Source organism: Nothobranchius furzeri, chromosome 2 (genome assembly GCF_043380555.1).
Source record: "Nothobranchius furzeri strain GRZ-AD chromosome 2, NfurGRZ-RIMD1, whole genome shotgun sequence".
Classification (NCBI taxonomy): domain Eukaryota; kingdom Metazoa; phylum Chordata; class Actinopteri; order Cyprinodontiformes; family Nothobranchiidae; genus Nothobranchius; species Nothobranchius furzeri.
In genome coordinates, this window is record NC_091742.1 from 85,240,537 (window position 1) to 85,258,035 (window position 17,499).

The following is a 17,499-nucleotide window of genomic DNA, read 5'->3' on the forward strand; positions in this document are numbered from 1 at the left end:
GGACTTTCAATCCAGCGGAAAAGCAGAAAACAGCAGACGCGCTCCAGCCTTCGTGCGTAAAGGCGCATCTGCGCCACGCGCAGCTTTTAACGCGCTTACTTCGATTTTTTGCACTAGAATCAGTCACCAATTTTCATTCACCTGCGGATTCTAGTCCTATAAACCCAGATTATGTGGACTCCACTGTGTGCGCAGCGCTGGTTCTGTGCGCAGGTGGTGCGCGCACGTCCCGCACGGACTCAGCAGCACTGCTGGCGCACCGCCAGGTCCAGCACGCTCCCAACCTCCTCTCCTTACGGTGCTTCTACTCACTTTACACCACCCCTTCTTCTGGGAGAAGGCTGGACGGGGGACTACGGGAGCTGAAGGAGGTGGAGCAGAGGTAGAGGAGGAAAGCGAGGGGGGCGACGGGAGCCCTTGGCCGCCTATTCGCCTTCCAGTTGCCTCCGCACTATATAAACACTCATTGGTGCCTCTGGCTGGACGCACACGCACAGTTTGCACACGAATTCGCACGCACACACACTGAGGGTGAAGAGAGAGAGAGAGAGAGAGAGAGAGAGAGAGAGAGTGAGAGAGAGAGAGAGAGAGAAGAGAGAGAGAGAGAGAGGGAGAGAGAGAGAAAGAGAGAGAGAGAGAACGACAGAAAGTCAGAGCAGCAGCAGGAGGACGGAGCATCTTCTGAGCATCACTGCAGCTTCACGGATCCAAGAACTCCTCCATACCCGGTGCCTGACCCGGTTCTGCTGCTTGACCCGGTTTTGGTGACCCAGAGACACTCTTAAAGACGACTTTTAAACTTTTTAAAAACATTTTTTACTTTTTGGGGAGTTGACACAGACTCGATTATTGGAAGTTTCCCACCAAAACCAAATCTTTCCATCCCTCGAGAAGTTTAACAAACTTTTCTGGGCTCGCTCGGCTTGATTTTTGCTCCACGTGTTCAGATTCTGACAGGAATGAGTCACATTCCGACTTTTTAGCCCCAAACTTTCAAAACAAAGTTTATTTTTAAACCAGGTACCCACAAAGAAATAGTGAAAATGAGCGTTCCCGCATCAGGACCGTGCTCAGTCAGGTGCGATTCCAGATGTTGAAAAAATTAGTGAGGCTTCAGCTCTACACCTGTAGCTTCTCTTCCGCTCTGACTCGCTTCTTGGAGACGCAGAAGCACCTTTTTCTGCCTGTTTACATCTGAGTGAAGAGAATCACTGTTCATTCATTCTTTATCACATCCAGAGCGCGTTGGAACGCGTAAAGAGGCGCTGCGCTTTTTACGCACAGAGTTTTTTTATCTATAAAAGAGGAAAACTGCTATCCAGATTTCGTTTCAAGGTTTTCTGAAGACTTCCAGAGGGCTCACCATGCTGTTCGACAGCTTTGACCTGGTGTCGGCTCTGGCCACGCTGGCCGCCTGCCTGGTGTCCATGGCGCTGCTGCTCGCTGTCTCCCAGCAGCTGTGGCAGCTCAGATGGACCGCCACCCGGGACAAGAACTGCAAACTGCCCATGCCCAAAGGATCCATGGGCTTCCCCTTCATTGGAGAGACCTGCCACTGGCTCCTGCAGGTAAGAGTCCACATTATTCTAAAACTTTAACCAAGTTTTACTCAGAAACCTGAAACTTGCCCTGGGCTCTCTGGGTCGCCGCGCGGTCAGAGGTTGTGAACAGTTTATCTGAGTTTGATTAACAGAAACTTTTTTATCTCTTGTCTCTTTAAAATGACTGATTTTATTCAAATTTTGACTGTTCTGTTGCGTCAGGTCAGCATCACATGAGCGGTCTTATCTCAGATGCGTCGGCTCCATCCTCTGATGATGGTATCTGCGCGCCACGCAGAGTTTCACTTCATGTTTTGAGTTGATTGATTTGAAATCTTCAGGTATCAGGTGATCGGTTTCTCTACTCATCACCCGAGTCTACCCCCCAGACCTCTCTGAGGGGTCGACCTGCAGTCAGGCTGATAAGTGCATCGATCCCATCAGAGCTGGTGATGGAGGGCGCCGCTGATGCGTTAGGGTTAAAGTCTTTAGCTGCCATCGCCAAACTTTACTGCTTGTTGCCAGAACGAATCCTGGTCCTGATCCTGATCCTGACTGACGGACTGAAGCTGTGCAGAAACGTTTAAATAATCCAGACATTTTTAAAGCGCACCGCCTCCGGTCACGAGAAAAGTTATTTATAATCTATAAAATTAATTTACAAAAGAGAAATAAAGCTTCCCCAAGCACGCTCAGGCGGGAGGACGTTCAACGGGAGGCGCGCGGGGCTTGAACTCGCGGTGTTCCTCTCGGTTCCATCTGACACCGAAAGAGAGAGGGACGGGTTCCCGGAATCCAGGCGAGGCGCTCGGCCAAGTTTACGGCGCGAGGAGGGTGGGAGGAGGGGGCGCGTGTCTGTCAGACTGTCTGGCTTTATGAGGACCAAATGGATGCTGCTCCCAGGCACTATCCAGAAGTCTGTGAGAGACATGTCTCACAGAGACAGGAGGACGAGAGAGAGAGAGAGAGAGAGAGAGAGAGAGAGAGAGAGAGAGAGACAGGAGGACGAGAGAGAGAGAGAGAGAGAGAGAGAGAGAGAGAGAGAGAGAGAGAGAGAGAGAGAGAGAGAGAGACAGGAGGACGAGAGAGAGAGAGAGAGAGAGAGAGAGAGAGAGAGAGAGAGAGAGAGAGAGAGAGAGAGACAGGAGGACGAGAGAGACAGGAGGACGAGAGAGAGAGACTGATCTCAGGATGGTCCTTCCTCTGTGGAGATCTGGATCCAAACCTCTGAGAGTTTAGCATCAAATCAGAACTTGTGTTTACAAACAGCTGCAACTTTCCTCAATCATAACAAATAATCACACAGGATCAACACTTTCCTTTGTGCATAAAGCTCTTGGTCACATCTGATGTTTATTGTTGTGGTTCAACAAACCAAACTAAGTCTGGAACTGAGCAGAGAGACCAGTCCACCACTTTATAACACAAAGGTTCTGGACAAAATACAGTAAAACTCATCTCAGAATAAAGAATGTGGGTTTAATTAGAGTTCTGTGTATAAGTCATAAATATTCAGGATCTAACTGTCCGAACAGCCTTTGTTAGAAGAAACAGAGTTTATCTCCAACAGGGCTCCGTACAGCTCAAAGATCAGAGCAAAGTAGTGCTGTCAAAAAACTGCTAAAATCTCCCAAATCTCTCAGAAGTTTTAAGTGAATCAATAAGACTTTAGATCTCCATCAGTTTTACACACAAAAAAGAAGACAAACAAAATTCCTGCTGGGCGGGACCCAGTTGCATGCACAGGAAGTGCTACATTTAGGTATTTACACCATCATCTAATGTGACAGCAGTGTAAAGGTTTGTGAAAGTAGGAGGTTGGTCTTTTTAAGGCGTGGTTTGCTCCTCAGTTCTGTTGGATGTAACTGCCAGAAGATCTCAAGAAAGCAAACTCTGACAAATGACAAATTTGATTGCTAACTTTACGACAGAAAGGCATTCTGAAAGTGGCAAAAAGTATCTTCAACTGCAAGAAGACGTCAGCTGTTTTTGATTCCACAGCCAGATGCTGTTGTTCTGTGTCTCTCCACCAGGGGCGCCAAATCCCCACTTTAGTTTATACGCTTCCATAATGAGAACATCAGACTGTTTGGACATTTGAATAACAATTCATGCTGAGATTAAAGGTTGTGTAATGTTTTGAAAATGTGTCACAATAAAGTGTTTCGATTTTACAAGATACATAGAAAATACTAAAGAGATACACAGAAAATACTAAAGAGATACACAGAAAATACTAAAGAGATACATTCTAAAATCTCTTATGTTTACTTGTATGCTTTTTGTTGTTGGTTTTAGCCACTTGAGGGCAGCAGAACAACAATTAAAACAGCTTTTACACATTTCAGCTAGTTACGCCTTTTTGAATCTTAAAAATATGAGTCTAATATTGCCTGTTTTACTTTGATTTATCTTCACCATCTTGTTCTTGCACTGCATTTTCACTAGTTAGCTGCTAAATGCGTTTGAGTTTTTAAGACTTTTTCTGCCAAAAATAAGACTTAATGGAGTGACAGAAAACCAGAATAGCTCCGCTGTGTATTTAAACGCCGAGCAGAAACTTGCTATGAAGAATTACTGCGCAGTGTTTGTTTATTTCCAAGTGGCAGTTGTAGGAATATGTCCCGAGGTAACGGGGCGTCAGGTTTCTTTAGACACAAATGGAGTGGAGCGAGATTATTTTCTTTTCTCAGCTCACATCCTCTTTTGTTCTCTCGGCTCTGGTCCCGTTGCACCTCATCCAGATCCTCAACGTAAACACCAAGTGTGTAAATGTGTGCCTATATATACGTACAGTATAATTTTACCTACACATACACCACGACGTCTTCAGAGACGGACCCATTTTAAAGTGATCTTGCAGTTAGAAACAGTGTTGTGGTGGCTCTGCCAAGGATCTGTCTGCTCTCATTAAGAGTTGGAGCTTTCTGAGTGGACGGTGCCAAGCGACGAGAGCTGAGCGAGGACACACACAGTGCAAAAAATTGCATAGAGTTCTGTACATAAACCAGCATGTGTATAGGCATAAAGTCACTGAATATAGATTTACACTTGAACCCCATGATGTGCATTAAAAGATTTGGTCTGAATGGGATTCTTTAATATTTAAACATAACACTTTTGACTTTGTTTTAAAAAATCCCCCAGAATCTCAAAATGTATTAGATCTTTTAAGTTCACACTGCATTTTTATTTTCACCAATTCTAATGGCATAATTTCTGATTGCTCATGTTCTCAGAAAGGCTAAAACATGAGCTCAGGCTTTTTGGAATTTTATATATTTTACATTTCATACCCGTTGGATACAAAGAAGACAGTTATTGAACAGGACAGTTAAGGTTTGCAGTCCCTTTAATAAATGCAAAGTAAAAACTAAAAATCCAATGAATGTATGGAATGTCAAATGGCAAATTTACAATTTTAAGAGTTTTTAAGCAAAATTTCTGCACATTCATAACTTTACACCGCGTTAAGATTCAAACACTGTTCATGAAACTTATCTAAAAAAAATAAATGTCAGAATGTTGACGATAAATCGTTATGAAAACGTAAAAAGACATCTGCCGTGTGAATCAACCAGAAGCTATAAAGTGTCAAACATCAGATTTTGGGTTTTAAAAGCTTAGTTGAATGATCAGAATCAGAATTTAAAAATAAACCTGAATACTTGGCAATAAACTCAAACAATAAAATGGAGATGATGCAGGACTCCATCAGTCGCTTATCTTTTAATTTTATTTAGTCATTATTACCAGGATATTTCCTTTAAGTGGGTCAAACTGAGAGGTGATTGTGAGGCCCGGTGGCTACTAATGCGGTCCGGTCCAGTGTGTGCTGCATAGCTGCGGTTACACACACTCAAACACACAACCCAGGAATGGAAAGAGTTTGAGTCATTTAAGCGTGCATGGTGCAGAGTATGATGATGCTGAAGTGGTCCTGGTTTCAGAGTGAGAGCCGGAGTTTTCTTGTAGAGAGACATCTTTGGCTCACTTATCCTAAAAACATCAGAGGAATCGTCTTCGCAGAATTCGGTAATCATCAAACTAATCACCATTTATTAACAGTTTCTTTTCAACACATTAAAAAAATGGGGTTTTGAATGTTAAACTTCATATTCTATCATTTTAAATCCCATTTTGTGTTCTCTTTTGTCCTATGCTTGTCACAATAGCTTTGACTTTAATAAATCTTTTCATTGTTCAATAGAATATCTTAATTACAGTCAGATTACAAAATACCTTCAAAGTTTCCCTAGAAGCCATTTTTATGATTTTTCTACTTTCACTTCCTCTCTTTTGCCAATTTTAACCCATCAGTTTTCTACGTTCATCTTTTTCGTTAATCTTATATGTACGTAAGCCTTATCCCCAAAAGAAAAAAATGAATGAAAGTAATAAACAATCACACTATTTGAATTTCTAAAAAAAAAAAAGTACTATTATTTTCTCATCTCCTTCCATGCATTCTCTTTACCTCCTCTTCCTCTTGAAGATTAGCAGGAGGTGCTGGCAGCGCTCTCCCTGCCCCTTCCTTCACCCCGAGACGCACTGCTCCCTCCTTCAACACTCTTGTCCTGGGTCGAGTATAGAGCCTAGTGTTAATCTCCTCTCCTCAGTGAGTCTGTATGTGTGTGTGAAAGAAAATGTTTTATTGGTTACAAACTTTGTGTGGAAAAGCTTAACGGATAAAGCAGGTGTCAGTCTATCTTTTTGTTGAAAAAACCATCGTGCGACACACGAACAGATCCAAAACAGTTTGGTGGAATTTTTGCTACACTTCATGATTTCACCCGTTTGTTTGGCAAAGATTTCATCATTTAAATTTATCATTCAATTGCTAATAAATCAAAGAGAAAGAGGCATTAGGACGAGATCTGGTTCGTTGTTCTTCGGTGCAAAGCTCAAATCCCGGACGAGCCCCCAAAACTGCAAAAGTCCATGTATCAAAAAATAACGCAAGAGAAAGTTTAAATGTCTACCACTGTGTTACTTTGAGTCACTAACGTTCAAGATGGCTGCCACAACATTAGCAAACACAAAAAGGGCTACAACAAGAACAGTTTCACAAATATTTAGCAAAAGCGTTCTCAGTATACAATGATCTTGGCTTCAATCTTTGGCGTGAAAGGTGGTGGGCGATATGAATTCTTGTAATGAGTAATAAGCCATTATAATGTGCAATAATGCTAGATTTTTTCGGGGTAAGGTCTTTACTTTCTGTTCCAGTCAGTAGTGATACATTTGCCAGTTTAAGCGGCCACTTAGAAGAAATTACATTTCACCAGGAATGAGACGTAATTTTATTCTTTTGGTCTTTCTGGTCTGACAAAATGATCTAAACTAAATGAAAATGAACATTTTGTACAATAGCTTCATAAAATAAGACTTGGTTTTGATCTCCTCCTGTCCCTGGTTTTTATTTTTGGTGCCACCTTCTGATGAGGATTTCATCACAGTGAAGAATTGTTGCATTATTGATACAAATCTGGGTTGTATATTTTGAAAGTCCTTTGGTAAATGATTTAGGAGGCGTTCCTAATGGTCACAGCGAACCTGAAACCATTGGGTGTGACTTAAATGATCTCTGACTGGGTTTGTTGAAACTATCTTTAGAAAAGTGAAATCAGACAGACCCTGCAGATTTTCTTTGGTTAGAATAAAACTAAAAAGCAGATTATGACTTTGAGCTTCAGGTTGTGTGTTTGTATGTGTAGAGGGGGTACGTTGGTGTGTTTGTGTGTGTGTGTGTCAGGGTATTAGCTGAGGTCCTGGGGTTACTGCTTAGAGAGTTCAGAACAACCATAATCTCCCTTTCTATAATGTCCCTGGGTCAGGGGCCAGCCTGCTCCCCCCCTCCATGTCTCTCCTCTCCCCCTCCTCTGTTCTCCATGATTTCTGGCTGAACCATTCGAAGCCTTTTTTATCCTTAATCCATCCTTTTTGAAGCAAGCACCCATTCCATCTCTCCGCCTCCTCCGCCACGCTCTGCGCTCACTTTCTCTGCCTTCGTTTCTGGCTCTTTGCTCCTTCACAACTTCTCTTTACCCTCCTTCTCCCCCTCCCTTCTCCTTTTCTATCCTCAGTTTCCTTCCCTCTTTGCTTTCTCCCATCTCATTTTTTCTCCTCCTCCCTCGGTCCTCCCCCTGATGTGGTGGCGTGACCGCAAAGGGACGGGGTTCATTGTCAAGTTGAGGAGCTATCTCGCCATTCAAACGTACAATCACATAAAAGCCCTCACACTAGATCCTCGGTATCTCTGGCACCAGCTGAATGATTGACAGCTGAAAAGAGAGAAGGAATTCCCTTGCAGCCTTTGACCTCGTTTCCTCTCCCTTGTTCTCCTCCACTTTTCATTTTTAACCTTTATTTTCGATGTAACCATGGAGATCGCTGGCACCACCTTTGTGTGTCGGGATCTACCTGTCAGTCTGGTCCTGTGAGCAGAAATCTTGGATTTTGAAGGATTTTTTTCCTCCTGATGTACGTTGAGTTTCTGTTTCTTACCGATTCTTAGTCAAGATTTATTCCTCACGAGGAGGAGGCGACTCACCTGCTCCGAAACAAACATCCTTGGCAGAAAATGAACCAGTTTACATATCTACTTTTTCTACACTTTAGAATAAATTTTATTCATCAAAAGATTGGTAAAACAAACAGAGAATGAGATGAATCGTGTTAAATCGCATCACAAAATCACAATTAAGAACATTTTATTTTTACTTAGAAACGTGGATTCCTTTGCCTTGTAGACGGTAAATTATTTAGACCAATTTTAAGTGTATGCAGCATTGTAACCGAGTGTTTTTATCGCCCCACCAAACATTTTCCGGGAAAATCAACCCTTTATTCATTGATTAATATTCTACATATAATGCATGCTTTTCCAACGACCACAGAGTGTTTTAAATGTGTCAGGATAAAAGTTAGACATGAAACCACCAAGCTTGTGATTACCAAATCTAACAAACATTATAGCTCTAGTTTGTTCATTAGCTTACGTAACTTTTGTCCTCTGAAGCCTACAATTAATAGATTTTCACACATTTAAAAGTTTCTGCAAGTAGGTGGATTTTCATTTACCCTGACTAGAATAGTTGTGTAAGAATATCTTTTTTTAGTGCTTAGATCCTACTTATCTTTGCCCTCAATTAATAAACTGTTTCTTTGCCCATTTTTGGAGTCACGAACAAATCTATTAAAAAACAGGGCCGCTTACTTAATTCTGGTTGGAGGTAAATGTTTGGGTTTGAGATGAAGAGATTCTTCTGAAACAAATTTAAAAACAGTTCAGATTTCCTGTTGCAGAAGAAATCATTGTAACGAATGTTGTAATCGTTTGTAATGAAACACTTCATTATCTGGCGAGTAAAAGTAAAGATATTTTATGAAAATCCTAAAACTAAATGATGCCACCAACATTTTTCCCTGTATTAGTTTTTCACTTTTCGTGCAATTTATTTGGTGGCCTACATAAAAGTGGCCATTTAGATAAAAATACCCCAATAAACCAAGCTGAAATCCTGATTTCTCCTCATGTATTCATCTTCACTGTCTAACCGGTGACAGTAAACAGCAAAGGTCTAGTTGGTCCTTTTAGTTTATGGATGGGATTAAACTTTAAGTCCCATTTCTGCTCTCCTGTGATTGGCTCTGACCTGCATGTTTTTAAACAAGCGTCACTCGTTCAACTAATCAGATAAGTGCAGCTCCAACCAGGCGACAAACAGCAGCCAATCAGAAGAAGAAAACAGCGATAGTAGAATCAAAAGAGGTTTAAAGTTGATGTAAAGGTCAAATTTCTTATAGATTCACGTCGATTAAGACCTTTTAATTGTTAGATCAGAATGATGTTTAGTATCACTATTTCAGCAACATAAAAACAACATGGTGGACTAAAGTAGGAAGCTTGCTTTGACTTGTTTTATTAAACAGGGTCTTTTACAGAAAAATCTTCTTTAACATCTTACATTTTACTTTAATAATTCAGATTTTTTGACTGATTTCTACACACACACTCATCCATCCAGCCACTGTGTGTGTGTGTGGTTTGATCTGTGTAAACATAATTAGCTGTGTTTTTTGTCTTGCCCTAATAAAAGAGTCATTTGTTGGACATTTCCACTGAGCTACAAAGACGACATTTATAAGCGCCGGCCCAGGTTCGCCCACGGGCCAACCCCAACAGAACAGACGGGGGTATTTTTAGCCCGGCCGGCGGGTTGGCTTGCTGTGCTGGGACTGTATGTGTGCAGGATCAAGAGCAAAACTGATATTTGATTGCATTTTCTGTCAGAAACTTTTTGTGGATTTACATGAGTCCAAATATTGGAACGAAGAGATTATTGTTCCAATGGAAACTCTTTCATTTCTCCTTCTTTTATTGAGGTTCTTGTAAAATATTTGATAAATCTGCCTTCAAAAGAATATAAAAGAGACTCTGTGGAGTTGCAGGTTACAGGAAGGACCTTGTCCAGGTTGCAGGAACACTTACACACCAACGCTTTTCCTTCTCCCGCAGTAAGTGTAGAAAATATTTAACTCTGAGTAAAAAAAACCAAGACCCCCCCCCCCCCCCCCCCCCCCCAAAAAAAACGGATTTTAAACTTATTCAAACCTTGGTTTTAAATGTGCCTCGGGGTGCAGTTTGAGTCCACTGGCGCCGGGTTGATTCGTACTTTAAGTAAAATGCGAAGCTCTAAGGAGATGGATGGAAAGTGTTTCATTTTGGAAAGACAAAATTAGATTTTTTGGTTTCTTATTGAAGTATTAATACAACTACGTGTTGGTTAAAGAAGGAGAACTGAAAAGGCTGAAAACTAAGTTTTGGGGAAGATTTAGTTTTGTTTAGTTGCGTTCTTGTTTCAAATAATAATAAAAAAAGTAAAATAATTGGAAGGAAGATTTAAAATAGTTGAAAATTCTTCTATTTAGTCTAAAATTTGGGAAATCGCACCAATGATGGGTGTTTTACAGAATTATTTTGTGAGTAAAGAAATACATGTTGGGTATCTCAGTGGTGAAGTAACTTAAATTTGGACATATCGATGAGCAAAATAACCTAAAAAGTTTAGAAGTGTAAAGTTTTGTGTAAAACATGTCAGTAACACAATAAGGGCCCTTTAATTAATGTTACTTAGTGCAGTATTAAACATTAATAAACAAAAAATCCCTTTATTAACATCACAATATAGTTAACTATTATGATAAAAGCCGGGGGGTCTACTTAGTAATGCATTACTTAATACTGACATTAATATTAAGCAGTTGTTATTTAATAGCTAATTACTGCTTAATAATGCACTAAGTAATGTTAAGGAAGGGACCTTATTGTGAAATTCTACCAACATTTCTTCAGACAAGTTTGAGCATATTTAATTATTTTTGTGGGAAAATTAAATTTATTTTATAAGTAATCCAGTAAACTGCTACTTAGGCTGGGAATAAATAAATAAACAAATAAATCAATTTCATCAACAGACAGAAGGGATTCAATTCAAACTGCTAACTTGTGCTGGAAAATCCTCCATCCAGCTTGTACCTCTCTTGGTTGCCAAGCAACATGCCCTTAAAAAAAAAGGAGCTGTAAAACTTTTTGCCCGCCATCATTAGGAGAAACCTCTCTGGTTTCCAGGCCTGACCTCAGTGGTTGAAGCAGCCGTAATGTCACGGTGGTGACTTTGGTTTCTGGGGGTGTTCTAGTGAAAAACGTAGCGAGTATTTACAGCGAGGGCTCCTGCGCAATCAGTGTGAAGCAGAGACGCCCCTGGTCACTGTGGCAACGTCTGCAGCTCAGACGGCTGTGTGTGTTCGCAAGCCCGAATGTGGTTACATACGTGTTCTCTTGCAGGAGAAGTGTGGCGTCATTACATCACAACTTTCCATTTGAGGGGTGTGTGTGTGTGTGTGTGTGTGTGTGTGTGTGTGTGTGTGTGTGTGTGTGTGTGTGTGTGTGTGTGTGTGTGTGTGTGTGTGTGTGTGTGTGTGTGTCTCACCTATAAGTTAAATGTCATCCAGACCACACCCCTGGCTCACAGATCACTTGAGTGTAACCCATTTTCTTTAGTGGTCGTAGGCCAATTTCTTTCCATTTTCCTGCAGAGAATATGACAGAATGCAACTCTCAGTCTGAAATGTGTGTGTGAAAACAGAGGAATGGAAAGACAAGTAACACACACACACACACACACACACACACACACACGCACACACACACACACACACACACACACACCTAAGTAGTGCACAATCACTCCCATCTGATGTTGTATCATAGGGTGTGAAAGGGAGCCTTGTCTGACTGCCTGAGGAACTCCCTTTGAATCTGCATGTGTGTATATGTGTGTAGTTCTGCCAGGCAGACATAGTAAACCACTCTATATCCATGTGGCAGCAAACTGTAGCCAGGAAAACAACTCTGCTCTAACACACACACACACACACACACACACACACACACACACACACACACACACACACACACACACACACACACACACACACACACACACACACACACACACACACACACACACACACACACACACACACACACACACGTACCCAGAGGGCTCCAGAGGCCTGTCGACAACCTGGTGTGTGTCTGTGTTAATGTGTGTGTGTGCATGCCACAGTAAAAAGAGGAAGTGTACAGGAGCTGTGAAAACAACTCAGGTCAACAGTTTGAGATCAACACAGAAAAGTCAAAACTGAAATCAGCAAGGGTGCAGGAATCCAGACGAAACCGTCAGTCAGCAGGCAACCAGGGTCTAACTGAACCTGCGAGTCCTCTCATACAGAAGGATTCTCTGCAACGACAATCAGACGGCTGATTTTTGACATGAACCAGAAGCCAGCGCAGCTCCAAGACTGTTTTATTGAAAAAGCCGGCATAAACACGCGGTGAAAATAACATTTTGTCAACACCTCACAAAGAGGTCTTAACATCTGAAGGAGCTTAAGCGCGAGTACAAGTGGTGGGGGGTGGGGGTGGGGTGTCTGGGCCAGAATGCTAATTAGCAGCATTCTTCATCTATAAAAGCAGGTCTGGCGATCAGAGTTTTCAAAGCAACATGAAACGGCCGACGGGGCTGCAGGGAAACCTGGGCATCTGGGCTCCATTTAGCAGAGAGAGATGTGAGGAACGTCACATGGAGGTGAGAAAAGGACCAAGAATTAAACCCAAATATATTTGGAGTCACCAACTGAAAAAAACCCAACATTTTTAGCTTGATAGCATTCTGATATAAATCCATGGTTGATTAGCCATGAAGAGTTTGAGTTGGCACAACTCATCTCTTGCATTATGTTCCTGCAACATGAAGAACTTCAGAGAAACAAGAAAAGGTGTATGCTTTGAAAAACCTGTCCTTTTTGAGTTGTTATAAGTGTTTTTCCTATTAATTAAGATACAAGAGACATTGATAAGAAAAGCAGCTAACAGTATTACAACCACAGACACGTCTGATGCGTTGTTCAAAAGCTGTATGATGCACAACATCAGAAATATCAAAATAAAAGCATAACAGAAATCTGGCTTTAGCCCCTGGAAGACAAGCTAAACCCAACGACTTTGCCACCATTTACTGGTGCAATTCAAACTATTACAGCTAGGTGGCAGCAGTTTTTGCTGCCTTCGTTCTGATGCAACAAAGATCTCGTGATAACACTGGATGTGTCTTGGAAGTCTGAGACTTCCAGTTAAATTCATTCTTAAAACATCATCAGACTTTACCATCTCACTATATCGTATCGGCTCCCCTGTATTGTGATATTTATTGTATCTCCAGCTTTTTGCTGATACACACCCCGACAAACAACACCATTTTAATAAAAGGACTACAAACAAACTGGAAAGCTTCTAGATTTAGTGAATTCAGATGTTTTTTATTAGATGACACAAAGTAGAGGACATGCTAGTATTACAAGCTGTAACAGAATGAAACTTTTTAAAAATATGTCTATTTATGAGACAAAGACCAACAAATGGAAGTGTTACATTGTCGGAAAAGTATGGTATGACTTTTTTTGGAGATTGAATTTCAACATCGTAGTAGATATTTAGCTTTTTGTTTGTCCTCTAGTTGCTTTAACTCTAACAAAGTGGGTATTACATGTGGAGTGCCCCAAGGCTAAGAACTCGGTCCTATTCAGTTTGTTTTTTAACATCACCCTTCACTTGCAAACATGATCATGCACGTAATCAATGATAGAAATAATTTACAACTTCTGATAGCTTGTATATTTTCTTACACAGTACATGAATAACAAGAATGCATTGATCTGAATATTTCCTACAACTCTACTGTTACATATACACTCCAGTGCAGGAAATACTTTTTGTAAATTAATTTAATCTGTCTTTAATTTCATAAAACAAGGGATTTATGGGTTTAAAGTTTAGTCGTAAGTTATTTTCTGTATTTAACCCATAATTTCAGCCAGAACGTGGCGGTCTCTGAGCAGGTAGCCAGTGCAGATTTTAAACACCTCTTTACTTTAACAGTCACTGGAAACTGAAGCGGAATTTTATTCTGATTTTATTGAAAGTCGCAGGGCTTCACTGCAGGATTCTGAGCTACAAAATACACCGTAAACCTGAAGGTTGTGCAGCATAAAGCTGTGAGTGAAGACAAATAAAAAGCTGCTGCCAGAGCCACGTTTCAACAAGGAAACAATCAACCAAAACTGGGCTTTGGCCATGAATGATCATATAGCGTGAAGGCTGCAGAAGCCTGTGGAGAGTTTGGTTATTTATTTTTAAAATGACCAAAAAGAAACTCGGATGGAGTTGTGTTGTCTAACAGCATCTCTGGGTTCTGCTTTTTTCACATGTATGTGTTGAAATATATAACACCCCCCCCCCCCCCCTGTGTGTGTGTGTGAGTGAGTGAGTGAGTGAGTGAGTGAGTGAGTCAGTCATACAAATCCTTTTCCCTGCGAGCAAACTGGGGTCATACCAGTTAGTGTTGTCACGGCAATTTGCAGTCGGGCCTCCGTGTATTTGTTTGCTAAGCATGTTTTTTCAGTGGACGTTATGAATCTGTCATGTGTGTATGTGGACCTGAACATGCCCGTGTTTTTTAACAGTATGTGTGAATCCTTACATGTTAACGTCAGCTACGCTCTGTGTGTGTGTGTGTGTGTGTGTGTGTGTGTGTGTGTGTGTGTGTGTGTGTGTGTGTGTGTGTGTGTGTGTGTGTAACACAGTAAATTGCCCTCAGGCTAATGTGTACACACGTTTCTCTAAAACAGCCCATTTACAGTTCTTGGGTCGGCTCCGTCTCGCTCTGCCATGACCCGAGGTGTTTCAGAGGTCGGGGTCGGAGCTGCACTCAGGTCAGATCCATAACTGAGTCCAGGTCTGTACAGATTTAGACTAGACCGCTGAAAATAGCTTCAAAAAGCTATATGAAATATTTTTATTATCTGGATTTATCAGGGATTTGGGTTATTGTGATTAAAAGCTAGAAGGAAATTCTGATTACACTTCTGCTCCTGTCCGATACTAAAGTTGGCCCTCACAACCATCAGCTATGAGTCTAGCCTCCCAGGCTGCCTCTAAATCAATAACCAGTTTAGGAAAATGAAACTGTTTAAAGCTAACAAACATAAAACAACCATAAATGAGGTGAAAAAATAAAAGATTTGACACGTTTATCCGTGGCCTGGTTGAGAAATGTGATTTTCTGTTCTGAAAGCAGGAGCTGAGAATGTTTTTAGAACCTTTAACCTCAACTATTATTCATGGGTTGATGTCTTGAAGGCAACTTAAATCAGTTTTTATTGGATTAACCTTTTGAACGAGAGCTCCTGAAACAGCTGCTACCTCCAGCCTTCAGAGGGCAGGTTGACTTTTTCTCTGCGGATTAAAGAAATCAGAACCTGTCGGTTTGGGCCTCCAATGGTAAAACCCAAGATCAAAGCTGGTGAAAATGTCTCATTCATTTGTGCTTGTTTATTATAATCAGGGTGGAGGTGTGATGAGGTTAGAAACATAACACACGAACAAGAAAAGGTGTAAAGTTGAATAAAAAGACTAAAACAAGCATTTCCCCTTTTCCTCGTCATCCAGGGTTCGAGTTTCCACGCATCACGGAGACAAAAGTATGGCAACGTGTTCAAGACCCACCTCCTGGGCCGCCCTCTGGTTCGGGTCACGGGTGCCGAGAACATTCGTAAGGTTCTGATGGGCGAGCACACGCTGGTGACAGTGGACTGGCCTCAGAGCACCTCCACCCTGCTGGGACCCAACTCTCTGGCCAACAGCATCGGAGACATCCATCGCAAGAAGAGAAAGGTCAGAGTTTGGGGACTCAAACAGACACTGGACATCTACACTCTCACATTCTTACGGAGTTGTTTTATTCTGAAGGAGTTTTCTGGTATTCATACAGCTGAGGTGTCATATGGTGCAATTAGATTAAGGAGTCATCAAACAGTCACAATTTCTATCCAAACCCAAAATAATTCAGGAGAATTCAACAGTCAGATTTCCAGAAAAAAATTTCTAGGACACTAATATACATTATATATATATATATACACATATATATATACACGTATATATATATATATATATATATATATATATATATATATATATATATATATATACACGTACATATATATATATATATATACACGTATATATATATATATATATATATACACGTACATATATATATATATATATACACGTATATATATATATATATATATATACACGTGTATATATATATATATATATACACGTGTATATATATATACGTGTACATATATACACGTATATATATATATATATATATATACACGTGTATATATATATACGTGTACATATATATACGTATACATATACATATATATACATACATACATATATATACGTGTATATATGTATACATATATATATATATATATATGTATACATATATATATATATATATATATGTATACATATATATATATATATATATATATGTATACATATATATATATATATATATATATATGTATACATATATATATATATATATATATGTATACATATATATATATATATATATATGTATACATATATATACGTGTATATATATATATATATATATATATATATATATATATATATACACACATACATACATACATATACATACATACACACATATATATGGATACATATATATACGTGTATGTATATATATATATATATATATATATATATATATATATAATATATATATATATATATATATATATATATATAAAATATATAAAATATGTATATATATATATATATAAAATATATAATATATATATAAAATATATAATATATATATATATGCCCAGGAGCTTTGTAATAAGTGAATACAACCTCTGAAATGCTGAAAAGTTCAACAAAGTAAAACAGCACATGAACTTATTGCTCATATTAAAGCTCTGAAACAAGAAGCAGGCCCTGATTTGTTAAAGACACCGGAGTCAAAGTCCGCCCAGGCCAAAACAGAGCAGAGCGGTGTAAAACTACCTCATGAATTTGGTCTTATCAGCAGCATTTTGGCCACTGGAGCATGAGAATGACGCTTCCATCAATCCACTCATCCACATCAGGAGACTACCCTCGATTATCTGTTTCTCCTTTTTACCTCCTCTGTCTCGCTTCCTCTCTGTCTGTGTGAGGGGCTATTACAGGTAATCAGCCACTTACCCCTCCTTCTTATTGCCCCTGGGGCCACATACCTTCCTCCCTCACAAACCCACCTGATTCACAAGCACACAACTGATAAAACACACGAACGATTGGAACGGTAAAAAAAAAGGAAAGAAAGAAAAAGAAAAGAGAGTCAGCTGAGTTTGCCTGTAAATCAGTCTAATTTACTCTCATTTAGGGTGGGGGTAAAGGCTTGGGAGGTGGGGTCAGGTTTCGCTGACGTGGTGCCCGGGGACGGTGAGAGGTCGG

General features: G+C 40.2%; 1 protein-coding gene across 1 annotated transcript in view; it reads left to right on the forward strand.

Annotated features, from left to right (window-relative positions):
* Positions 1 to 336: 336 nt before the first annotated feature.
* The window catches only part of cyp26b1 (cytochrome P450, family 26, subfamily b, polypeptide 1), a 30,818-nt gene continuing 13,655 nt past the window's right edge, over positions 337 to 17,499 (forward strand). Inside the window, exons 1-2 of the mRNA XM_015946234.3 lie at positions 337 to 1,568; positions 15,616 to 15,840. Of these exons, the coding sequence (XP_015801720.3) occupies positions 1,365 to 1,568; positions 15,616 to 15,840 (429 nt within the window). The 5' untranslated portion in view covers positions 337 to 1,364. The remainder of the gene's footprint in view (positions 1,569 to 15,615; positions 15,841 to 17,499) is intronic.